The 26,278-nt window shown below is 41.5% G+C and overlaps 2 protein-coding genes across 9 annotated transcripts in view; both read right to left on the bottom strand.

The window, feature by feature from the left end:
* Positions 1-9,880, bottom strand: part of GSDME (gasdermin E) — a 28,327-nt gene extending 18,447 nt beyond the window's left edge. Inside the window, exons 1-4 of one of the 2 annotated variants that reach the window (XM_061996789.1) lie at positions 9,651-9,880; positions 7,746-7,919; positions 5,176-5,406; positions 3,265-3,457 (exon numbers count right to left, since the gene is read on the bottom strand). In XM_061996789.1, the coding sequence (XP_061852773.1) occupies positions 3,265-3,457; positions 5,176-5,386 (404 nt within the window). In that variant the 5' untranslated portion in view covers positions 5,387-5,406; positions 7,746-7,919; positions 9,651-9,880. The remainder of the gene's footprint in view (positions 1-3,264; positions 3,458-5,175; positions 5,407-7,745; positions 7,920-9,650) is intronic. The other variant, XM_061996790.1, reaches the window with a different exon arrangement.
* Positions 9,881-19,557: 9,677 nt separating this feature from the next.
* Positions 19,558-26,278, bottom strand: part of OSBPL3 (oxysterol binding protein like 3) — a 90,536-nt gene continuing 83,815 nt past the window's right edge. For all 7 annotated transcript variants that reach the window (XM_061996894.1, XM_061996893.1, XM_061996899.1 and 4 more), the window contains one exon: positions 19,558-25,034. In XM_061996894.1, the coding sequence (XP_061852878.1) occupies positions 24,938-25,034 (97 nt within the window). In that variant the 3' untranslated portion in view covers positions 19,558-24,937. The remainder of the gene's footprint in view (positions 25,035-26,278) is intronic.

Raw genomic sequence — 26,278 nt, 5'->3', positions numbered from 1 at the left:
GCAAGACAGAGGAGCTGATTAACTACAGACCGGTCAGCCTCTCCATCCTTGGAAAGGTGATGGAACGACTTATCCTGGGTGTTGCCTCCAGATGTTTAAAGGACAGGAGGGTCATAAGGAGCAGTCAACGTGGCTTTACCAAAGGGAAGTCACGTTTGACCAACCTGAATGCCTTTTATGAAGATGTAACCAGGTGAAGAGATGGTGGTAGTGCAGTGGATGTGGTTTATCTTGATTTCAGTAAAGCATTTGACACCGTCTCCCACAGCATCCTGCCAGCAAAACTGAGAAAGTGTGGGCTGGATGATCAGGGAGTGAGGTGGATTGTTAACTGGTTGAAGGGAAGGAGGCAGAGAGCTGTGATCAGTGACGCAGGGTCTAGTTGGAGGCCTGTATTCAATGGGGTCCCCGCGGGCTCAGTGCTGGGGCCGGCACTGTTCAATATATTCATTAATGATCTTGATGAGGGAACAGAGGGCACTGTCAGCAAGTTTGCTGATGATACTAAACTGGGGGGAGAGGCTGACACACCAGAAGGCTGTGCAGCCATTCAACGAGACCTGGACAGGCTGGAGGGTTGGGCAGGGAGAAATCTAATGAAATTCAACAAGGGCAACTGCAGAGTCTTGCATCTGGGAAAGAATCACCTCTTGTACCAGTACAGGTTGGGGAATGAACTCTTACAGAGTAGTGCAGGGAAAGACACCTGAGGTTCCAGGGGAACAGCAGGATGAGCATGAGCCAGTTATGTGCCCTAGTGACCAAGAAGGCCAATGGCATCCTGGGGTGTATTAGAAGGGCTGTGGGCAGTAGATCAAGACAAGTTCTTCTCCCCCTCTACTCTGCCCTCATGAGACCACATCTGGAATCTTGTGTCCAGTTCTGAGCCCCTCAGTTCAAGAAGGACAGGGAGCTGCTGGAAAGAGTTCAGCACAGGGCCACAAAAATGTTGAAGGGAGTGGAGCATCTCCCTTGTAATGAAAGACTGGGGGAGCTGGGGCTCTTCAGCTTGGAGAAGATGTTTACAAACACATAAAGAGCAGGTGTCAGGAGGATGGAGCCAGGCTCTTCTCAGTGGTGTCCAATGATAGGACAAGGGGCAACGGGTATAAGCTGGAACATAAGAGGTTTCAAAGAAACACAAGGAAGAATTTATTCACTGTGAGGGTACTGGAGCACTGGAACAGGCTGTCCAGATGGGTTGTGGATTCTCCTTCTTTGGCGACATTCAAAACCCACCTGGACAAGTTCCTGTGTGACCTACTCTAGGTGGTCCTGCTCTGGCAGGGGGTTTGGGGATGATCTTTTGAGGTCCCTTACAATCCTTAAGTTTCTGTGATTCTGTGATATTGTACATTATGTTAGTAAATGCATTCTAAATTTTTTGTTTCTGCAAATCAAGAAGGATCTCATCCCACACCCTTCAGCTCTCATTCCTTTTCAGAAAAGGGGAGCCAACGCAGCACCTGGAATCTAAAGGATAAGTACAATTCTCCTTCAGAAGGTTCACATAAGAAGTGACAGGAAACCTATTTACTGCCACTCAGCAATACCAGCGTGCTGAACCATGAAGACTCACAGGACTTAGTTGACAAGGCACATCAGCTTTGACATTTTTAGAGTTTTCTACTGTTTATCTGCAACTTTGCCTTAAACAGCCTAATACAAGAACACTATTTTAGAAGTCAACTTAATTAGACTATACATGTAGAAATGAATTCCACACAATTCTCCACAAACAAGACAAAAGCCAGAAGCTTGGACATGATCCACCATAACTCACTGGATAATTATGAATGAGTAACTGGAATTGCATTTGTAAGGCATTGCCCCAATTTCCAGCAAGCCTTGGTGACATGCTAAAGAAGAAAAGCAAAAAAGATCTGTTATCCTCATCATTTTCAGTGACCTAGCATAAACCAGACTGACTAGATATCCATTACACACTTCGCATCACAAGTCTTAATAATCTATGAGCATCTTTTCTATGAACTACGAACTAGCTCCTTGATTAAAGCAGGACACACGTTAACCTCATTTTCAGCTATATTTGGATTGGTGTAGAGCTACTGATTTTCCACGCTCAAAAGAAGATAATATATTTTCAAGTATTTAGTTGCATTCAAGATGACAACCCCAAGATGTGCTCAAGTAAATCTGATTCACTATGGGAGGGTTACTTGTTTGAATACAGTGTGTAATTTACTGCAGAAATGTTAGTAAAAGCTTACTGATCTAAACAGAAGTTACTCTAGTTCGTTTTTCTGTAGGATTCTATCTAGTGTTAGAAACAAGACTCTAAATCTTGACTGACACTATTTTGCTGATAGTAAATGCACACTAATTTTACAGGCTTGGTACATGCATTTAGCCCAGTTATTTTCTGCTTTTAATGTGGCATTTAGCACAAAGATGGCAAGGTGCCTTATTAGAGTAAGTGTTGGCTTGTGAACTCTCACAATAAAAACAACAGCAGCCACTTATTCCTATGAAAATGGAGAACTGATTATTTCTAGAATATCAGTGCATCCAAAACAAATTTACACTGCTTCTGATAACTCTGATATCAATGCACTGGTAACAAAAAAATGCTATCATCTTTGTCTCCAGAGCATCAGCAAAGGCTATTAAAGTGCTTTATACTATCAGCTACAGGTGTAGGGTCCAACACTGTTGCGAACAAGCCACCTCCATCTCCTGCCAACCAGGATCTGCAAGGCAGGGCAGACCCCCAGCTTGTCATCTGGTTGCATCTGGCTTTGATCCGTGGCTGTTTTACTGCAAGATTAAATACATCTGGTTTCAGAGTAAGATAGGAAGTGTCTCATATCTTGTACAATTAGGACTATACCTTCCCTGAGCTATCACAGCAGGCAACGGATCTATAAATTACATTGTGTTCAACTAGTAAAACTTGCATTTACCATACTTTCTCACCTTTGCAATTCCTACAACTTCAAATAATCCCATTTTCTTGCACAATCACTCACACACACACAGCCTGCTTATGAGAACATTAGTAGTTCTGAATCCAGTTTCCACAGCATTTGCCCCAGTACACAGAGAAACCAAACAATTTTTGTTTCCAGATTGTTACCTCAGTACAGCCCCTCAAAGAAGGGAGGATTTAGCCCTTGTTTCACGTGGTAATTCATCCAAATGCATATGACGCAGAAACAGGTTTTTAAAATGAAAGGTGAAAGGTTTGGCTATCAAGCTTTCAAAATTTGGACATTTTCATTTTTGTACATAATAAAAACATACCTGTCCTTGACATCTTTCATAAGCTGCTGCAAGTCAACCTCCTGCTTCCTCAGGTTTCCAAATGAGGATTGGTTTTCCACATAGCCCTTCCCTCCAGCTCCCAGGCTGATCTTTCCAAAGGAGGTTTCAATACTTCCTTGACCAAAATCTTCAAAATTCCCCACATATTTTGCAAAGTCAGACTCCACAATTACTAGGAAGACAGTAAAATTAATCTTTACTTGGGAAGAGAAATGCTGAAGTGGTCCTGAAGTGACTGGAAAAACAGAAACTTGAAGAAAATATGACAAGTTAGTGAAGGCAAGGAACAGTATCAAGCAGTTATATAATGAAACTTACAGTTCTTCAACTCTTACTTCCACTTCCTCTATATTTTCATTATCTTTAGAACACTACCCTTTCTATTTTGCCACTGTGAGAAAATGTAAGGTGATTGAAATGCTGAGCTCAAATGTTATGGAAGATCTATAAAGAACACTGAAGCTTATTTCAGATACAAAACAAAACTACAAAGCAAATCTTCTTGTACAACAGAGTTAATATTTTGCTTTTAGCTTATTTCCTTATGGGGCCAATGGAAGCATTTAATTGGCTTAAAACAACTCTGTATCTTACACACCTGTGAAAGAAGCAACTGACTCAGAATCAGTCAATCTTCATAAAATTAATATCTCAACTTAGGGATTTATCTATTTTTTCTGCATGGAATTGTGACATGCCCAGTAATAGAGAATTTCAGATTGTTAATCCTCAGCCCTGGTTAGGACTGCTGTAGCTGAATGAAGACAGAGGCACAAGGATGAACAATTTTTAACAGTCTGTGCAAAAAGAAAGGAAGCAGTGGTGTAAGTTGCTTGGCCTTGCCTGGGCAAGCACTCCCTGGGCTACTGTCACCAACAAGGCACTGTTTGTCCCGTGTTTATTGATACAGCAATTTGTTCCTTGAAGTGATTGTTTCCAATTTCTTGTTCATGTAAGATTTCAATCCAGCAGGTCAAGGCAGGCTCTCCTCTCCCTCTATTCTGCCCTGGTGAGGCCTCATCTGGAATACTGACTGTGTCTAGGTTTGCGGTCCCCAGCCCAAGGGGGACAGGGAACTTCTAGAGGGAATCCAGCACAGGGTCACCAAGATGATCAGGGGACTCAAGCATCTTCCTTATGAGGAAAGGCTGCGGGACCTGAGACTGTTCAGCCTGGAGGAGACTGCAGGGGGATCTCATTAATACTTACAAGTATTTAAAAGGTGTATGTCAAGAGGATGGGACAACAGTTTTTGTGTTTCTGCTTTTGTCCATTAGCCCTTGTCCTATCACTGGACACTACAGAACACAAAAAGTTTCACTTAAACTTTAGGAAAAACTTCTTTAATGTGAGGGCGAGGGAGCACTGAAACAGGCTGCCATTAGAGGGGTTGTGGACTCTCCTTCTCTGGAGGTGTTCAAAACTCACCTGGATATGTTCCTGAATGACCTGATCCAGGTGGACCTGCTTGAGCAGGGGTGTTGGACTAGATGATCTTTAGAGGTTCCTTCCAACTCCTACCATTCTATGATTCTGTAGAGCACACCATGGTTTCATGGTACTATCATATACTGGAGTCTCCCAAAATATTCTAGGGAGCTCCTGTGGTTGCAGACAGCACTGTTATTAAACAGTAGGACTGTACAGCTTGAAAACCTTCAGAACGCAATTTTGGTAGTCTATTTTTTTTTTTTAAACAAGCCTTTATTATTATTGGCTTTAGGTATATGAATAGTTAAGTGAGAAAAGATCCAGTTATCTCCTTTCCATGGAAGGAGAATACTTCAGAGCATTCCTCTAAAAGTAACACAATTGAGAAGAACAACAGCAAAGATTAGGCTTTGTATTTGGTTCATCTGCAATAACCGTGTTGCCCGAGAGTGCCTTTACCTGGTTTTATTGGTTTGTCTTCAGTAAGCACATCACTCAGGGTGACTGTCAGGAAATGATACTTGGGCTTCTGCCAGCACCAGAATTTCTTCCTCTTTGTAACTAAATTCAGAAGCTGCAGCTTGTCTGAGGCGTTCAAGTGGGAGACAGGGATCAAGTCACCTCCACTGTCAGTTTCTCTCACAAAATTCTTTGTTGCTTTTGCAAACATCTTGGGGAATCAATTAAAGCCTGTAAGAATACATCTGTTTTTCAACAACGTCTACTGGAAAGTATAAGTATTATACTCATACATTGTGGCTCAAGATAAATATTTATATTGCTAGCTTCATAGTACCGATATTAACGCTAGTGTTTTCCACCCCATCTTCTCCATTCTGAGTTGGGACAGTTCAAATCACTTACCCCAAAGTTAAACGGTTTTCACAATAAAAGACAAAAAGATTTTAGTTAAAATTTCAAACATGCAACAGTGAACAAGCAAAGACCACAAACACAATATGTGAGGTTTACACACTGCAATGCATGAAATTCTATCATGCAGATAACAAAGAAAAAAAAAGAGAAATAAATATTCCAATCGATAGATGAAAAGTTCCTTCCAGGTAATTAATCTGCTAGGGAAATATAAGAAACTTACACAGCTTACCTGAAATTCTAAGAAAAGGCATCTAGTAATAAGCACCCTGCAGAGACTGGTTGGGATGAGAGCATTTGGTGCAATGGCAGAGGATTTCTGTCTCTCCACAGAATTCTGCTTTTATTACCTAACATAAAATTATCTTACTCTGTATAAGGCAATTAAGTATTAGTCACACAAATTACCTTAATCTTTTTAGCAGTGAGTAAACACATATAGGAGTAACAATTACTCCACAAAAAACAAGAAGTATTTGTGCTGGTATCTTTGTGACTAAGTTCTGTTTCTCAAACACACCCCTGGAACGGTTGTTTCTGAACCTTTTTACCTTCAATGTTTTCCAATTTTCTATTTTCCATTAGCATAGCTAGCGCTAAACTGAACATATGTTAATTGCAACTGCTTCTCATATCCGCTCAACAGCTACATGGATTATCTGTTTTTAGCTTTTACATGAATTTAAATTCAAAAATATTTGCATCAGTTATTGTGAAAGATTTCTTTATTCCAAGCGACACATTTTGCTATGTTTAGAAGGAACTTTTTCCAGTAATGGAAACTGTCTAAACTCACAGAAGAAATGGTAAAAATAACCATTCACACGTGCTAAACAATTCTAATGAACTCATTTGTGATCTTTTTTTAAATTCCAATTTTTCTTTTTACTTGTTCAGCTCTGTTATTTGATCTAATAGTATTTCCAGAATTAAATGCTAAGAAGTTGGCAGCATTCCTTTGAATCCCCAAGTGACACCAACTGGAAAGTTCAACTAAGATCTTAAGATGTCTTAGCTGGGTATCCAGACGTTCATGATTAATTACCTGTCTTGCTCCATGGAGATGTTAGATTTGTCATTTACAAATATAGGTCAGACTAAGTCCCAGCAGACTTCAAACAAAAATTAATATTCCAGTGAGCACTCGGAATTAGGGAGAGAAAATGTAAAACTGAATAAAGATATCAGTGGTTGGATCACAAGCTCCATGTCTTAGTATCAGTTAGAGGACATAGGGGGAAAAAAGCCTTTTTGCAGATGAGAACTTATCTTTTCCTTAGCTTTTCCCAAAACCTATTTCGGATAATATTTCAAAAATATTTGCCAATGCAGGAGTTATCTACCTCCTCATGAAGCCTCTATGGCCCTACTCTTAGTTCCCTATGTAAGTAAGTAAAGGGTGTTTCCTAACAATATCTGCATGGAAAGGATTTGAACAATGTCAAAGTCATGCAACACTTTACCAAATAGTCTGCTGGGATTTTGACTGTAATTGTGGATCCACAAACCTGCAGTACAGCCCCAGATAAATGCACTGGGAGTATTTCCACTAACTGCCTTGTTCTCTGACCTTTTCCTAAACTCTGAACTGAGACTGAATTTTTATGTTCTTAAATTTCTCCTCCTTAATTTTCCTGGTTTTAATCTCAGTGAGAACACTTTAAAAGAATAGGCAATGCAGCTCCACTGCAGCAGGAAAAAAAAAAACCACCACCGAACAAACCAACCAACTCCTCAAAAGCCAAAAACTCTAGTTTTCTTTTTTCCCTGAGACTTTTTTTTTCTGTATGATACTATATTTCATAACCAACCAAATGACTGATTTGTAATAGATGAGACCATTGTGAAATTCACACTGCCATTAGCTGGTTTTGCTCAGCATAACCTTCAAACATTTCTGTACTTTAGGCGACTGTTCACTCATTCTGATCCCATTCCTACACAACCAAAACACATGGGCAGAGTCTCTGAAAAGAAGTTTCATAGACTCTGAATTCCCATCAGTTTCTGGGAATTTTGTGAGAAAACAAATTGCAAACACCAGTTCCTATGATTTGGCATCATTAGACACTCATTAAATATCATGAGAAGAACCGGTAACACCATTCTGTAAAATCTCTGATTCCCGGTGGTGTGTCTTCACTCCCACTCACCACGCAAAAAAGACATCCAGGAAAGACCACAGAGTACTTATTAGAACTTCTGGGACTCAGCAGGCAGGAGAGATTGGACTGTCTTCAGCCTCAGAATAGTAATGTCAGCGTCTCCCATACTTCGCTGTGCCCTGAACATCTTTGCAGGGAGCATATTGGCCAATGCAGCTGTACCTGCAAAGCAACAATATTCGATCCAAATTCCTGCTCCTGTCTCTCTGGCTACAGTGCCTTTAACACAAATTTTAAAATGCACCCAAGCACCTTGATCCACTAGTTAATGAAATAAAGACATAGAGTCCTTGGCCAACATCAGCAAGTTAATACAGCTACCAAGGATGCATGGTACCCTGACTGAAATGGATCCAGAGCAGCTATAGACACAGCATTAAGAAAACTTGCCTTTCTCGTTTCTTTCTCTGGAAATTTTGTTAGAGCTGTGCTTGGTTTGGTAGAATTAAAAGGCGAGGTATCAAAGCTGGTAGGAAAAGCCTGTCAGGGTGAATTTACTTTTACGGATGGCTAGCTAGGCGTGAAAGCAGAAAATGAAGGAGGAGTACCTTCCTTGCCTACTGAGAAATTTAAAATTAGCCTGAACCTGGTCTACATGAAGATTATTATGAAATCAAGGGATGATATTTACAGCAACGTCATTGTTTCCTTTAACAAACAACACTTACCCTGCTTCTTCCCTATATCATAGCTCCTTAACACACTGCGATCCACATCAGATCCAAATAAACGTTTTGTGAATGAACTGTGTTTACCTTTGTCAACACGAAAGCAAGTTCTCAACAATTGCCTGGTATTTCTTACATTCTGCATACACATACATTGATCTTAAAAAAATGCAGAAAAGCTTTTTTTTCCTTCTCCATGTCATGTGACTTTACCCTTCATACTGTGCACAGTACACAGGGAATTTGGGAAAAGGGCAACATCTGGATTGCCAAAAGTCAGCGCACCCCTTGCCAATCCAAGTTGCAAGGGACAGAGCTCCTGAAGGCCAAAGATGGCCATACCTGAGCTGCAGCATCACAAGAGCTGTTAGGTGTTAATTCTGCTGTGCAGCAGCAGGAACAGCCTTTGAATCCTAATGAAGTTGGGTGTTTACGCCGAAAGGCAGCTAAAGCATGGGAACGATGACAAGCAGGATGTGTGTTTTATTACAAAATCTTATAGTTATTTTCACCTTTCTAGGTAATTTAAGTTCAAAAACAGCCATCAACGTACAAAGCCCAGCAGGGTGTTTGCACAAAGAAATTTAGTCCTTGAACATATGTGGTCCCCACAGACACACCCAATGCATTTTAGCCCTAGATATATCCCTCTTTTGTGCCTCGAGGGCTCCACAGCACATGCCCGCAAAGACTTGACGCCACACAAAGCCACAGCGGCTCACGGCACCCGACAGGCTCGCGGGGATGGAGATGTGAGGGCCCGCGGCAGCAGCTCTGCGGTTCGGGAGTGAGCCCAAGCAGCCCTTGTCCCTGGCAAGCAAGCCACCGGCACCTCACTGTGCCCTCCCGGGAGGCGCCTGACGCAAGCGTCCGGCCGCGCGCATCCCCCTCAAACGCTCCTCCGGCCTCGCCGTGCCACGCCTGAACCCCTCTCAAAACTTAACTTGCGGCTGTTCAGCCTTGTTCTCCCCGCCGTGAAGCCGGCGGGCGCTCACAAGCCGGCAGGGAAGCAAAGGGACAGGCCCAGCAGCCGGCGAGGCGGCCGCAGCCACTCCTCCTGAGCGAGTGGCCACGCCGGGCCAGGGCGGCGGGCGCACAGGGCGAGGCCCCCGGCACCCTCCTCGCAGCCGGCGGGACAAGGGGTTTCAGCCCGCCAGGCGAGGGGACGCTGGGGAAGCGGGCACAGCCGACCCCGCCACCTCCCAGGCTCCGCTCCCGTACTCACAGCTTTCCCGGCGATCCTGCCGCCGGGCCCCGGGGATGCGGCAAGCTCCGCCCCCGGGGCGTGCCGTGCCCAGCCGCGCCCTGAGGCGAGGTACCGAGGGCGAAGCTCTGCGAAGAGCTGGGGCGAAACCCTCACCACCAAGGCAGGGGGATTGCTGCCGGCGCTATGGCGGAGCGCGGGGCCCGGCGGGAGGAACGCCAGCCCCGCCCGGGCGCCGGGGCCGTAGCGGGAGGGAGCGGCGGCTGCACCCGGGCCGCCGGCCGAGCCGCTGCCGCCATGTTGCCGCCTCAGCGCGTCGCCTCTGGGCCGGGCGGCGCCGGGGCGCGGCCGTTGTCTGCCGCGGAGCGCTGGGCAGTTTCTGCCTCTCTCGCTGTCTTTCCGCCTGACCGCACCGGGCCTGCTGCTTCTTCCGCTGGGGTTGCAAACCGTGCCATGGAGCGGCCGCACGGAGGGGCCGGAGCTGGAGGTCTCTGCGTGGGGCCGACCTGGGTGTGGTGGTGCGGCCCTACGAGCGGCCGGGCCGGAGGGATTGCTTGTTCCCATCAGTGCAGCCAGATGATGGGGCAGCGGGTTCTTCATGGCTTCTTCCCCCTTCAAGTAATACAGGCAGCTTCTTTTACTTAATAGTAATCACTTGACACCGTGCTTTATGACACAAAGGGAAATTTTTGTGACACCCTCTCAAATCTATCTCAGATCACCCATGGCCAGAAATGTGGAGCATCAGTGGCCCATGCACAAAATCTGCTGGAGGCAACAGCCCTGCCATGGTTCTGGCTGCAGATTTGCCGCGTTGGGATTGGCACCGTTGGCCATGGGAAGTTGTAGTAGTCTGAACCCGAGCTTCCCAGCCAAGGACTCGAGTGCTGGGACCTGGAACAGCAGCACTGCAGAAAATGACACATGTGGATGGAGCAGAGGGGGCAGGTTCATGGGCCACAGTATGAAATACTGAGCTCTGTCACCATATCTCAGCCCTCTGAAAACAGTGCAACAGCAAAATAAACCATCATGGTTGTTTATGATGTTAAAGGACTGCTCCAGTGACAAATAGATGAGTCTGCAGAAAACCAAGGAGGAGTTTTTCAAGATAATAAACATGAAATAAATGTTTTTCAAATGAACCGTGCCACAGGCCAAGGTATTTCCCCTGTGGTTTGCAGACAGAGCATTTGAGGCAGCAGGGTACAGTCACATGTGTTATGTCACCAGACTTTAATAGAGTAACACCTGGGCCTTGGAACAAAGGGGAGTTGAAAAGTCATATGTCCTTAAACAAACAGCCCTAGGTGAGAGTTCACAGTTAATGCATATAACTAAAGTAGCATCCATTTAAATATAAGAAAAAAAACGATCTTACTGTGAGGGTCAGGGAGCAGTGGCACAGGCTGCCCAAAGGGGATGTGGAGTCTCCTTCCTTGAAGGTCTTCAGGACCCGCCTGGACATGCTCCTATGCAACTTGATCTAGGTTGACCTGCTCCTGCAGGGGGGTTGGACTAGATGATCTCTAAAGGTCCCTTCCAACCCTACCATTCTATGATTCTATGATTTCTTCCATTCTGTTTAACTACATATGTTATCCAGAACTTCCAATTAATTTCAGCAGACTTAATCCATCACTCCTTTCTGATTCTCCCAGGTGACATCCTTAGTGAATCAATGATAAATAGATTTCCCTTCTCAGGAACGCACCTGCTTGCAAAAATTTGAACAAATAACTCAAATGGAACAAAATACCTGCATTTGTGATGGTTTACTTTTTATGGGCTGAATAAAAAAATAAAGCTCAAATCTTGGAGCCTTATGCTGAGAAAATGCACCCACACATCCTCGGGAGATCTCTTTTTAGGATCAGCACTGAGATGGAGAATCGCTAGCCAGTAATAATCTCCCACAGTCACCAGTAATAGCACATGCTTCATCAGCTATCATGTGTTTTTTTCCAGGGAGTGGCAATGTGTGATTAATTTCAAATGCAAATGTCTGTTAAAGTGTATTTGGAGAAATCAAGCCAGGAAGTTACACTGAGCAGCATTACCACGGAAATGTTTGCTGGGGAGGGAGAACACACACTGTGAAACTTGTCATTTTTGGGGCTATGCAGCAATTAACTTAGAGGCTTCAAAGACTGTTACTAAAACTGGCTGCCAAAAGGAGACATTTAGGATTGAACACTCACTTAGAGCCATCAGTTTTTGTGGAAACACTCTTCAGGTGTACTGCACAGCCAAAACTCACAAGTATGTGCTTGTTTCGTGACCAACTGGGATGCCAGTCAGAGAAATACATGTTGTGAATGTGGTCTGTGTTGGGATCTGTCTGCCACAAACTCCATCTCCTGAGTGGAGGCATGCAGTGCATCACTTTTGCATTAGAAGATCCTTGTGCATTACTCCTGCATGAGAAGATCCTCTTTTAGAAAGAGCAGGAAAAGAAAACCAGAAACGTTTACATCTGGGACAAACTGCCTTTGGTACAGGACAAGATTTGGCTTCCTCATTTAAATAAATATGTAAAGTGAGACAATCGACAGGAGGACTTCACAGCCACAACTTTAAAAAAAACCAAACAAACAAGTAATTCACGTAATGAGTAATAACACAAAAGACAGTAGTCTGAAAGGAAAAAAACAAACAACACAGTACTTGGATGGGCCTTGCACACCTGTGTGTGCAATTCCTTCCACGTAATTTGAGATAAGAAATCCCTGAGCAGCCACCACAAGATGTCAGCATCGCAGAAGGGTTATTCCTACCAGATACAGAAAAGGCCTTTGCATCCTCTACACATTTGGCATCGGATTTCTTTCTTAAAATTATTTTGTGTGATGGCAAAGTCTGGCCTAATTTTTTTTTCAGCCACCGACATTAGGATGCAAGTCCAAAATTGGCCACAGAGGGAAATTTCTTAAATGGCTATTTCTTTTTTTGTTTGTTTTGTCTCTATCATAAAACCTTTTCCAAATGCTCTCACGAGGTCAGTATGTAATGCTTTGTAGCCATCAGTGAGATTTCAGGCTGCATCCAGCCTGGCTAGAAAGCACTCACTAAAATTGAGCCTGTATACCGACATGTCAGGAGGTTGTCCAGAGCTCTCTCTTGCTGCATGCTAGGCTATTTTTAAAAACCTGGAAAAGGGTCTGATGGCTTCAGTTCTGTGGAGGAAATGGGAAGAAAGCATGAAACTAATTTGGGCTTCTACTGAGAAAAGGTTACTTCAGGTAACAAATCTTTTCAAAGGTGTCCAGCAACACGAGCTAAATCACCAGCAAAAGTGAACTTCTTTTTTCCCATTTCCTTTTGCAGGAGTAAAAGATCTGAGCAGCATTTTTTGTTTCTTTCTTTCAAGTTGATTAACCAGGCTCATTTGTATTTCACATGAAAATTCATCTTGTGTTTTGGTGGGATGCTCTGTGTACCATTCAGCCCCCTGAAACATTTCCTGCTGCAAACAACCGCTTCCTTGCTCTGGTGCTGGTTGGGCAGTCACCAGCCCTGCAGCAACAGCCCCACCAGTGCCAGCAGCTGGTGCCAGGCTTCCCGAACAACACCTTACTGGGTCCTGCTTAGGATGCAATCAGCCAGGCAGGATGGGTGAGTTCCGAGCAGCCAGAAAGCTGCTCTGCTGCATTTCCCTACCCAGGTATGTGAGCCTCTGCTCAGTCAGCTCTTGATGGCAGCAACAGGAAGGTGACATCTTTAACCATCTAAGGATTTTGCCTACTATTTATTTGGCTACTATTTAGAGGCTATTTTTTATTGGCAGATTCATCTTTGCGACCTTTAGGGACCAACAGGAGGGGGAAAAAAAGTTCACTTCTAAATGCTTTATTCCCTTGGATGGACAACTGGAGAGTGCCACACGAAGTTACAGGGGGAGGCAGATGTGTTCAGTGTAGCTCAGAGCTCAGTGCCTCAAGTGTAGACGTTGGCATGTGTCTGCGTTTCTGTAGTACATGCGGTGTGGCACAGGGCTCCCCTCTGCCACTGCAAAAGCTCCCTTACCCCTCTGGTGGCTGGGTTTAGGGTAGCTGTAACCTTCTGAAGTTCCACCTGTGAAAACCTTGTGATTATTTCATGCTTTTCCCATGATTTTTAGAAAATTGTCAGAAAGAGTAGACTAGTCCAATAGATGGTGGTTATCTAAGGAGTCATGTAGTGATGTGGCCAGCAGGTCAAGGGAGGTTCTCCTCCCTCTCTACTCTGCCCTGGTGAGGCCTCATCTGGAATCCTGTGTCCAGTTTTGGGCTCAAGAGGGACAGAGAACTTCTGGAGAAAGTCTAGCACAGGGCCACCAAGATGATCAGGGGACTGGAACATCTTCCTTATGAGGAAAGGCTGCAGGAACTGGGGCTGTTCAATCTGGAGGAGACTGTGGGGAGATTTCATTAATATTTACAGATATCTAAATGGTGGATGTCAAGAGGTTGAGGCATCAATTTTTTCTATTATATCTAGTGACAGGACAAGGGGTAATGGAAAGAAGCTGAAACACAAAACGTTCCATTTAAACATAAGGAAAAACTATTTCACTGTGAGGGTGATGGAGCCCTGGCACAGGCTGCCCAGGGGAGTTGTGCAGTCTCCTTCCTTGGAGGTCTTCAAGACCTGCCTGGACATTTTCCTGTGTGACCTGATCTGGGTGGACCTGCTTTGGCAGGAGGGTCAGACTAGATGATCTTTAAAGGTCCATTTGAACCCTACCATTCTGTGATTCTATGTCTCTAACAATAATATGGAGGACAGTATGGATGAAGCTGCCAATGCTTCTAATTTTGAATTGTAGATTAGATGGCAGATAGAAATTTATTTCTTTTACAATAATGATAAACAAAGACTTAGGAATAGATAACATTTCTTGCATGTCTCAAAAGTATTTTTCCATAATAGTTTATTAGAGACCATCTGGCCTCATTAATGTTTTATCAAAAACCATCTGTCTGCCATATTTTTCAAGTAGTAGAACTTCCTCATAAATTAGCCAAGAGAAATGGCTATCAAACTGTTGTGTAAGAGCCCCAAACATTTATGTAGGCCCTATATAAAGTTATTGTAAAAAGTATGCTATTCCATGTTAAACTACAAAAGTAAAAGTGCTATGGGCAGCTGGGTATAACTGAATGTAAATGACTACATAATATGCATTGATTTAATAAATTGTTCTTTCACTCATAATTGCTCTGCTGTTACATTTTCAGATCCATAACAGGTGTGATCCCAAAATTAATGCAGTTCATATTGATTTTGTAAACTTAAAGTTAGAGTGAAAGGACAATCTAAGGAAAGCATATCTAAAGAATACACAGAAAGTTTAGGACAAAATTGGCAAAACAAGAAGAATTAAACGATCTTTGTGGAAGAGCCTTGGACTGAAGGTGTCTGCAGGGAGGAAAGCTGACTGTAAGGAACAGTTTTCTATGATGAAGTTTATTCTGGTTCATACAATTCCTCTTGCATCCTCTGAATGGATGTGCATACACAAGCACCCTCAAAACCAGTATCTGACCGCAGGAGCAAATTATTTGGGTAGACTTTCCAAAGGCCCTGCAGCATGCAAGTGTCGTTCCTCACAAGGCAGCAGGCCGGGTGGCGTTTGCGTTACACTGACACAGACCTGGCGCACAGCTGTAGCCAAACCTTGCAAAATGTTCAGAAGCTAACATTAATATTGCACGGAAGAACACCAGATACATGTTTTCAATGACCACAATATTTGTCGCAACAGCTTTATTATGATTTAAAACAAACTTCCTGAGTTTTGTGCCTCTCATTTTATTTCCCAGCTATTTTGCAACTCCTTAACCTCCATTTTCACTACCTGTTAGCTGTCAGCTCAGTCTGTCTCTCAGAACTGGAATTCCCGTTCCAGAGCACTCTGAAAGGAGTTTCTCCAGAACAACAAAGCAAATGCATTTTTTAATTTCCCACAAAGAAATTGAGAATTTTGTTCAGAGATCTTGTGGGCCATGGCTGCCTTCAAAAAGTAGCAGATGCACTGAGGAGAAGATCACAAGTAGCAAAGAAGCCATAGTAGCTCCAGAGGGTCCTGAGGAGCTGAACTGCAGTCAGGGCTCCTGCAGCTCCCAGGGTTTCTGCAGCAGGAGCTGCCAGGGCCTGTCTGCACCTTCTGCTGGGGAAATACACTCTGAAACGGGAGGACAAAGTGGAAAAAAACACCTAGTGTTTGTATACCAGGACTAAGGCCCTGTGTTTCTTCTCAAGGCCATTCAATTTTTAGCTTGCTATTGCTGCCTCCTACCTTCAGCACACAAAAGGGTTTCTTGTCTTACATACTCTGGGGTAAGAACAAACTGAGGTTTCCCCTGCTGAAATGAAGCAGGATGAAAACAAGGAGCAGAGGCTGGCAAGCAGCTGAAAATGGTGTGGGCTGCTAATTGCAGGGGAGTTCCTTTCTATTATGCAACAGTGTCACCTCAAAACACAGCAAGGTGCCATAAAACCAGTGCTATGGGGAAAAACAGACTGTAAAAGCTGTAGAAGGCTGCAGCTGTCCTTCTGAACTGAGGAGCACTGCAGCAGTGGTCTGCAAGTTTGTACAGGTTTGGGTAGGGCTGGAGTCACACAGCTCTGCGCTATCGACACTGCTGCAGTGCAGTTACACATACAGACCGGGTCTTCACTATGCTGGCAAAAATCTCACACCTGAAACAAAGTGCAGGCCTGTTCTCTGACAATGAAAAATGTATTTGCTCTGCCACAGGACTGAAACTGGTGTCCTTGTATTGCCTGTTTGTCTGCATCATCTGTAACAGGTGATGCAAGTATCCTTGGGCAGATCGCTTTCTTACTGCCAGTAAGAATGGAATGAACTTCCTCCCACAGAACTGGTCACAGTCAGCTTGGGCTGGGACTTAACTTGGTTCTTCTACTGTCTGGCCTCACCAACAGCAACACACCACAGTGTGAGTAATGCAGTTTCTAAGAAAGGAGACAGACCAGCTGTGTCCTGACAGGAAGTGTTGGAATGAAAGGAAACAATGAGCAATCGGTAGTGGGAAAGCATGAGTTGCAGTCATACTTTTGTCTAGGACCATGTGACTGTAAACTTCAATACTGAGAATCTTATTTCAGCAATATATACTCTTTCCTCTCCTTCCTTTCCCCCATCATTTGAAACAAACAATTCGTTTTGGTACCAAGCCCAAAGTATTCACATCAGCATGAGCTTTAGAGAGCTTTGCAGCCAGATAAAATACAGTGGAGCTCCTACTATAGTCTTACTTGTCATGTGGCACATCTGTGTTCACAAAATGTGAAAATACGCCATCTTTGCATTCTCTTTATCTCCCATCATTTTTTTCACTCTCTCCCCAAAATGAAACAGGGCAGGATAAGGATAAGCTAGGCTCACCATCCTCTGGTAACTGGAGAACTCAGAAAAGTCAAGCTTGTTCTGACCTACTTGTAATGGTCTTTCTCAGGCAAAGTCCTCAGTAGTAGTTTTTACCACTAAAGGACTTCATGTGGTGCACTATTTTTGAACTTCCTAAGAAACCTGATTTTTCAATCCAAGCCCCCTATATAGCTATTATACAACTCTAGTTGCTTTGGCAAGATTTGTTTCACCGACTAAAGTGCAAATAACAAACAATGAATACAAGTAGGATGATCTCTTGACTTCATCTTCAGTCTGTCAATGGCTGAAATGATGACAAACCCAAGAGTAAACAAAATAGTAAATCTCAGCTATTAGACAGGTCCTCATCTATTGACAAATCTACATAAACTTCCTTCCTCTAGGCAGAAATCTAGGCACCGCAGACATATCCTCTTAACACCTAAAGAGGAGAGTGTCTTTCAAGGCAGGTACTGCAGTAATTAAAATTAAATTTACTGCAGCCTTTATCATGTTTTTTTTTTCCCCTCAACACAAGTTAAAAAGCAAGAAACTTCTATTTTAGGAAAACAATTTTTTATTAAAGGGATTTTAATAAAGTGTTTACTGAGCAAAGCCCCCATATTTTCAGCTGGTCTTAATAACAGCAAATGAAAAATCAGTTCAAAGAATCCTCAAAGAAAAATAATGCCCTAACACTTGGAGAAAGACAGTAATTCCTGAAGTCTGTGAAATTACAGACAGAAACATCAGCTGATGTTTGTACACAACATCTTGTCTTCCGGGAATTTATTTCCAGGAATTTCTTCCAAGAGCCTGTAAAACTTTACATCAATGAACACACAGAATCTAATTTTCAGTTAACTTAAGCCTCAGTTATACTCAGCTCAGTAGAGCAATGTTAATTTACCTCAAATGAGAGTTTACACATAGCAATTTCAAATATTTCCCTTGGTACAGAGTAAGCAGAAACACACATTCAAAAGCATACAGCAGAATTTGTTATGTGGCCAGCTTTTAACCCCATCTAAAAACTCTGAGTAAACCTACAAATTCTTAGGCATCCACTGCACTAGAGGGAGTCTGAGTTAAAAATCAACAAATTGAGCATGGAGAGCAATGTTTGCAAGATAAAAGAAATGTAACAGAGGCATTAAAAACCAAAAAAGAAGCCAAGATGTGTCAGTTACTATGCAGAGCAAGCTTTGCTCAGCTGTCGATGTTTTTCCTCACACTATGGTGGTTTGCTTACTGCAAAAATGACTTTAGAGATTGCTGTAGATGAACAGACAACTGAGCTTAAACACAAATTGGAGGCAAAGTCTGTATGAGCCAAATTTACCTTACACTTCTGTCAGGGAGAACAGCCTGTTTTGTCTGGGTAGTGCTGACCATGCTGTGGGTACTTGTCATGTTATTAGCTCTAGGGGTGATCATGAGAAATTTACTCCATATCCCTTTCTCTGTAAGAAAAGTGTGAGTGATTAGGGCACCAATAATGAGCATCTCTTCCCATATTCTTCTCCCTTTTATAATCCTGAAAAACATATTACTGCTTCTGTAAACTCCCATTTTCCCAGCAACTTGAACTAAATGCCTGTTATTTCAGGTACTAATTACAGCATATTAGATTGCTATGAAATTAATCAACAATGAAGTGATTCCCACTGACATGCTCAGCAAGCTCCAAAGTTATTTTGGAACAGAAGCAAAGTGGCTGGATTTAAAAAAAAAAAAAAAAGAGGATTTTTGCCTATTATAAAAGCTGGTTTACTTTCAGCTTCTGTCATTCTGCCATGGACAGCAGCTGAAGATATTTTGCATGGTAACAGATGTATTGATCCAATTTTCTCAGGTCTTCCTGGAACATCCATGCTCCCTCCCACCAAGTCTTTGTACACACTGGGTCTGGGAAGTGCTGCAGAACTGCATTCAGGAATTACAGGCCAGTCAGGAGTTACACTCAATGTACCTCCACAATTTTCAAGCTCGTAATCCATCTGTATTGCATTTTATACACATATGGTGGGACCATGAGACACAGTTGAGATGTAATTGTCAAAGCTGTCCTGAATCATCACCTCTAAGGGAGAAACTGGCACATTAATACCATTTTTTTCCAGTTACTTGTTTTATCTAATACATACTATGTTTCCTTGTTTTAAAAAACACGTGCTTTTGGTTTCCATATTCATGCTACAGCATAACATTTATGCTGCACATCTGTCTAGTAAATCTGCTTTTAAGCATCAACTTCTAGCTGTAAATGAACTCCATCAGATTACTCCTTTCGCTGCCTCAGTGTCTGACATAACAGCTATATGCAGGTAAGTGGTAAACAACTGGAACATTGCATGACTGCCAGACAGATTGTAAGAGTGATAAAGAAGGCTTCTAGCAGATGGAGGCTCTTTTGTACTTGCCATTTTGGCAAGCGAAAAAAGCACAGACCCCTACAGCATCTAGACTCACTTCAGCTGTCACTGACAACCTTTGAAGAAAGATGCTTACAACCCCTGGGAAAAAAAGTTAGGGTCCTCTGTGACCTTTTGCAAGTATGATTTATTAACATCCATCTAAATCGGTTACAGACACACACACAAGAAACTAATTGTGCATCGAGCTGCTCCAACATTATTACAAATTTTTGGACTAAGTGAAGCAGAAAACAGGAATGATCCTGAGTACGGAAAATCTGCTCAAAAATCTGAAAGACAGCAGTAATTCTAACATACAAGATACCTTTCTTCATTCTGAAATCACTAATGCCCTATCAAAACAAACAATAAATTCAAGCATTTAGCAGCTCTGCTTATTGTAATACCTCATACATGTGGTATGTTTTTCCAGTACTGGAACTAATAAAATACCAGTAACATAAATACAAGATTGCCTGATTGTCAGGGATACCAACCATCTCAAAGGTGTGGAGCAGAAGGATCTCATCACCTCCTGTGGATCAACCTCCCAAACTTTCTCACAAGATCTAATACAGTTTTATTTTATACAGCAAAAATAACAAATCCACAATTTATATAAAAACCAAACCACTGCATTTTTTAACATACATCAAACTTCTCTTATTGCTTTCAATAGCTGCAGCAAGAACAGTACCTAAAAACTGAGCAGTACAATAATACATTTGGTGATAACTTACAACATTTACTAAGTTTCAACAGATAAGCCAGATAACATGTGCAGTTTCTTACGAACCCACAGATCCTGCAGTAAGTTGCACCCACCAGCAGCTAGAAAATAGAAAGGATGAGTTAGTGAATATGGTGAATTTTATTTGTAGTAGGCATAATCCATGGATGAAAACACACTCAACCAAAAAAACTCCCTTCAGTTTAAACTTCACTCCTTTGAATAGCACCATCTAACTCTAGCCCTTGGAAGATGAATTCAGTTGCATGGTTAAGCTGTATTCCATAACTCCTCTCTATTACATATGCACCCTGGGCCAAATTTTGCACTCCTCTTCAACTTGCCCCCTCCATATGAATTAATATACAACAAAAAGTTGTATTGAACAAAATAAGATATGCTGAAAATTTCCTCCCTGCCAAGCTGATCATCTAGAGGGACAACAGAAGAGATTTTACACAAAAGCAGATGCAAGGACATTAATTAGGAGTATGCTGAGCGGATGGAGCTGTACATTTCTGAAGAACACTACCCTTACCAGGCTGTGGTCTGACTCCAGAGTGCAAGTGGGAAGAAAGTTCTGTTGACAGTCAAGGAATAGCTAGAGAAGTAGGCCACAATGTTTATGGGAAAATTTTTTAACTACAGCTTTTAGGCATGATTTATCATTTAAAAGCTTGTCAGAACAGACTGTTTTACTGTTCTTCAGAAATTCTTTTAATAAAGAGAAAATGAGACACTGAGTAAGGACTTCTAGATATGAGCGACCACACAGAAAACCTATACAAGACTGTCAACAACTGAGATTAAGTAGAGAGTTTGGAAAGGGGCTTTGTCTTTGTTAGGTTGGTTTTGGAGGCTTTATTTTTTGAGACCAGCACTGGACCTTTGTGCAACCCAAAACTGTCCCTGGCTGTAAATCTGGCCCCACGAATTTGGGTTCCTTTCTCTACAGTGACTTGGCTTCAACACTAAAGTGCCAAATAATATGACTGTGTTTGCAACCACCACCTTCTTTGGGTGCCAAGGCAGGAATCCTATGCCTCAGATCCTCCAGAAACTTGATGGTGGAAGAACAGATCTCTAGGATGTTTTCTTTTCAAAATTCTGGCTGTTTTCACACTTCCTTCCATGCATCCAGTTTTCTAAGGTCTGTGTAAAGAACCTAAATACTTTGCTGGATCTGTATTTCAAAAATAATCTAAAAATGTCAGTGCTGGAAAACTAACACATAAAACATCAGAGAGCAGAGATTAAGGTGGGAATGCAATGATTAATGGTGTCCAGTTCTGCCCAGTCTAAAGGGCACTTTATGCTATCAAGAGTAGTACCCTAAACAAATTTCACTGTTTCGTAACCCCAAACTTACACTGCACCAAAATCAGAAACTGTCAAATCTGCGAACCTGGAAGCAGAGCTGGGGGTTTCTGTTTCTACCAAAACTATTTCCCTGGATTTATTTATTTGTTTTTTCCTTCTTTGCTGTGCAATTTGAAAACAGTGTTTTAACCCCTAAAGGCCTGAGCTGCTCCATCATCTTGACCTTAGTCCATAGCAAGTTTTTTACTTTGCGAAAGGATACACAAAGAAAGGAAGTGCTCAATGAGTTCTTCTCAAACTGCCCTCCAAAATCAAGCCAAGGAATGTCTATAAATCCATAAATGAGAGAGCTATAAAAGCAGGCTATCTGATCCATTGAGCTAAATAGTTTGGGGATCATTGCTGTGCATGAAAGGAAACAGTAGGTTGCCTAATACATTCTTTTTACCGTTCAGGATGGAAATGGAGGAACAGAAATCCCTCAATATCAGTTATTAAAAACAACAGCTGTCTTAGTTATATTGCAGAAAGTTCATGTATGCTTTGCATTCATTAACACATCTGAAGTTATGGGGAAGAAAATTAACAAAATTTCATAGTTTACCAAGAATGACTCTATAGAATATATTAAGGATTGTAAATGATGAATGTCTTTGTGCAGAAATACACAGAAGTAACATTAAGACAATTTTCTTCCACTTCTTAATATACACTTTACAAAAATCTCAGAACTAAACCTAATTGTTTCATACAGAAGTAAGCAGGGACAGCTCTACTGCACTTGGAAACATGGAGTCAGAGGATCACTCAACTGCTTACATTGTGTTTGCAGATGTGTATTAGAGATTTTTAAAAAGGAACTGTTTACTTGTGCAATGATTTTGCTTCATATATTTAAGAAATGCCCTGGATTCTCTGGTGTTTTTTCCTGGAGACGACAGTAAAATTCTGAAATTTACCTTCTTGATATGGGAATTTTGCTGAATAACATTTTAGATAAGGCACTACTCAGCCCAATGTTTCTTGTCATTAATCAAATGCATTTTAGACATTTTATATTGTATGATACAAGGCAATGCTGCCAGTCTGAGATCTCAAAAATCATGACTCAAACACCCAATATGACATTAATTCTGTTTAACACTTGTTGATTTTAATGCATTACAATTTTTTTTAACTTTGCCTTTTTGCCTCTAGTCCTTTAATTTTAGATGCTACCAGCTATTAGGTCACATGACAAAGTATGGGGAAGTCCCCTCCATACATAGAAAATGCAAACTCAGCAATCAGATCACACAATAATCACAGTAGCTGTCAAATGTGATGATAAGCAAGTTTAATGCATCCTCCACAAATTTTGCTCCCTTTCTTAGAAACTTTTTATTTCCCTTATCCGCTTTTCTTGTTAAATGGATGTTATTTTTAGTACAAACGGTAATTACCAGCAGCAAGGATAATTACAAATATCAACTCATTTCTGTGCCAAGTTTCATCAGTTAATACAAGAGTAAAACAAAGGAAAGGAACAAGCCATGAACAGATCCTCACTTTTCTTGAAAAGCCAAACAGCTCCCAAAGGTCAAGATTTTCTTTTCGTATTGACATAAACCTTGCATTGCTATAAGCTGCTGACCTGATAGAAAAGTCTTTAAAAGATATATTAAATAGAAAGAATTATGGTAACTTCTTTGGTAATAAGTTACAGGAATGAGTTAGGCAGAGCTCCTGGACAAAACAAAAAATGGTGAAAAAGCATTCACCTGTCTCTAAGACAATGGGCTTCAAGGTAACAGAAAGCAAAATTTAAATACAGATCTAATCTGACAACACAGAATTGGTTTAAAATGGAAGTGTTCATAATATTCCCTTCATATTACATATAAAACATGGACCCACTTTTAATGGGCTTTCTTTAGAAAAATGCAGCACATAGTAAAGTGCAAGTTTTTCTGAGCTACTAGTCCTCCTAGGAGTCTCCCTCATCCATGCCATGCCCAACTGTTCCAGTCGTAAGCCAGTTTAACATGCCAACAACATCTGGGTTTGTTTTGTGTTACTCAATTGACACATAAAAAAACCAGAAAAGGGGGTGAGGGTGATGACAGGATATAGATCTATAACTTGGAAATTGCATTGTTGCCAGAGTCACGTAGAAGAGATCTGAAGAATCATGAGTCAGGTGAGTTGCAGATAGGTAGGAATGAACACAAACTGTTCTGTTAATGACTGTGGCATTGCAATTTGATGGAAAAAAACCCAAAAATACTGCCCATCTCTATAATCTTCATTCAAAAGTGCAATTTCTGCTGTATTTGTTTCCTGCTAAATTTCTGACCTATGGTTTAGTAGTTTCACGTGCATAAAATTACCAGGAAGGGATGCAATTGATTTAGTGCAAGAGACGAATACTTATCTGAACATAGCAAACAAACAGAAGATGATCAAGGACTCCATACACTTGTCCATAAGGCAGATGGTCATTTTTTAAATATAAGATCTTAAATATGTTGTTTATTTCTTAAGAGGTAGAAAATATCAAAATACTAAGAAAAAAATTCTAGCTTAAAACAATCAGTTTGTTTACTTTTTAAAAAGACTGTTGCCATTTTTAGCTTAATAAAAACAAAGAAAGCTATGGAAGCACAGGATTTCGTGCTCTGTATAGATTTTACTTGCTGGAAAAAGAGAGAGCTTCTTCATCTAGTCAGTGCTCAAGCAGTATATACAAAGGATCTCCTCCCTCTTGCCCTGTTGGAGGCTATAAATCTGAAGTGGAAATCTTTCCCAGTGGAAAATTTTGGCAGTTCCTGAATTTCTAGCACTACGTTTAGCAGAGTACAGTTTATGTATAAGGCGGTAGAACCACTAATGTAAGCTCAGAACTACCTCTTCCATAATGCTAAGAACAAAGCTATTAGAAAGGAAAGCTTACCTAAATCTTTTCTACAGGCAGCAAAAGATCACACTTAGATTCCAGCACCAGCTGATAATCCCTTCTAGCAATTTATACCAGCCCAGAGACAGCTCAACTGTGGAAGCCTAAGTTACTAAGGCTTGCACTCTGTTTTCTCAGCACAGCTAGGAGATGCTGATGCTACTGTCTCCAATGCAATTCAATAAGGCATATGTTAACTCGGAACTGACATTATTACATGTTGGAAAAGTAGTGTAAAAGCTCCTCTTTTCCCCTCTCACTGTTAACATTCAGTACTATTTATTAAATATTTTATAAAAAGAAGTTAGGGCATTTATACATTCAAACAATCACTGCAATAGTCAGAGTAAATGAAACAAATGAATAATCAGATTCCAAATTAAGCACAATTCTGGAGATATGCACACTTGCACACATACCCCACACATATATTATATGTGTGTGTGTGTATATAGATATAATTTATATATATTTCTTTTAAACCATTTCCAAGAATACAGCATAGAGTATCTTCACTCGGCTCCTCTTTCACCATAGGACAGGATTGTCCAGTTTGGAAAAGCCAGGTTCCCTTCTAAGGTCCATGTAGGTTCCATTGCTCACCCAGGAGTCATCGTTGGATTTCCTATCAAAGATTAAACAAATGTCTTAAACATAAAGCTTGTATTTTCCCATATGCTGTGTGGTGCTGCATGCAGATACTCATGATGCCCATGATGCAGGTGCCGTGCTCCTCAGTACAACCTTCAAACAAGGTAATACAGCTTCAAGAGTCAAACTGGTCAGTCTGCGCTGGGCCTTGGAGACACATCTCAGTAGCTCAGTGTACTGCTGAGATCAACACCCTTATTTCACTGTCACGTGCCAGTTCTCAGCACTTGAAACCACAAGTGTATTTTGTGGTCTCAAAGTCAGCTTTGAGTGGAAAGTGGAAACTTTCCTTTTACTTCTCCAAAGATGGCTCACCATGCTTACTGTATAAAAAGGACCTATAGCTCTCAGTCAAGAGGCAAGACACGTTACACTGGGCACTGTACCCTGACAAATCAGTATTCTTTTAATCTGGTGTGCAATATTTTTGGCACAGCAGCTAATTATTCTTTCAATTAAATTAAGGCTTGTGATTTGTTGAAGAGAGAACTCACTATTGAAAAGTCAAATGCGTAATTCATTTCTACTCTAATGCTGGGTAACACTTTTCCTATATAGTAATTAAATTCTTCATTCTGTTATTTAAATCTACAGCAGAAACCTCAATTTTCAGATCCTCATTGTGAGGATTCAAATCATCCTTATTCACAATTCTCATACTGAATATACAATTACAAAATATTAGCCTTTGCCTCTATTCTGCTGGAAGTAAGATTTGCTTCTCATTAGTAGGTGTGACTGATGTGATGAGTTAGCTCACCAGCTTGTCAGAAATGTAGTGGTCTAAGCCATTCTCTGTGCCTATTTGCACCTATTTTAAGTGTTTCTGTGTCTCTCAGAAGTACAGTACCTATCTATCCAGGAAAAAAAAAAAAAAAGAAAGAAATAAAGTCAGGATCCCAGGTCTGCAATCTGTGATAAGACAGGCCCATAAAACATTCACTTTGGCTCCAACTCTTTCATTGCAGGAGAACAGAGAAACTGGGGGGCAAAAGATATGTCCTTTCTAGCATTCATTTTTGTCTTTTGATGGCTGAAGTCTCCTGTTAATTGATTTTAAATGATTATTCTATCCCCACAAAATAGGAGAAATGTTCAAAAACAGCCCAGAAATGAAAGGCTCCAATTCTGCACACTTCTGCACAAAGCAATCCCACTGAATTCCACAGATGTAATTAAGCTCAATCCAGCTTGAAAGAATTAAAGATGCGACATTCA

This window comes from Colius striatus, chromosome 5 (genome assembly GCF_028858725.1).
Source record: "Colius striatus isolate bColStr4 chromosome 5, bColStr4.1.hap1, whole genome shotgun sequence".
Lineage (NCBI taxonomy): Eukaryota > Metazoa > Chordata > Aves > Coliiformes > Coliidae > Colius > Colius striatus.
The sequence above is the reverse complement of the archived record's forward strand: the minus strand, read 5'-3'. Positions and strand labels throughout refer to the sequence as shown.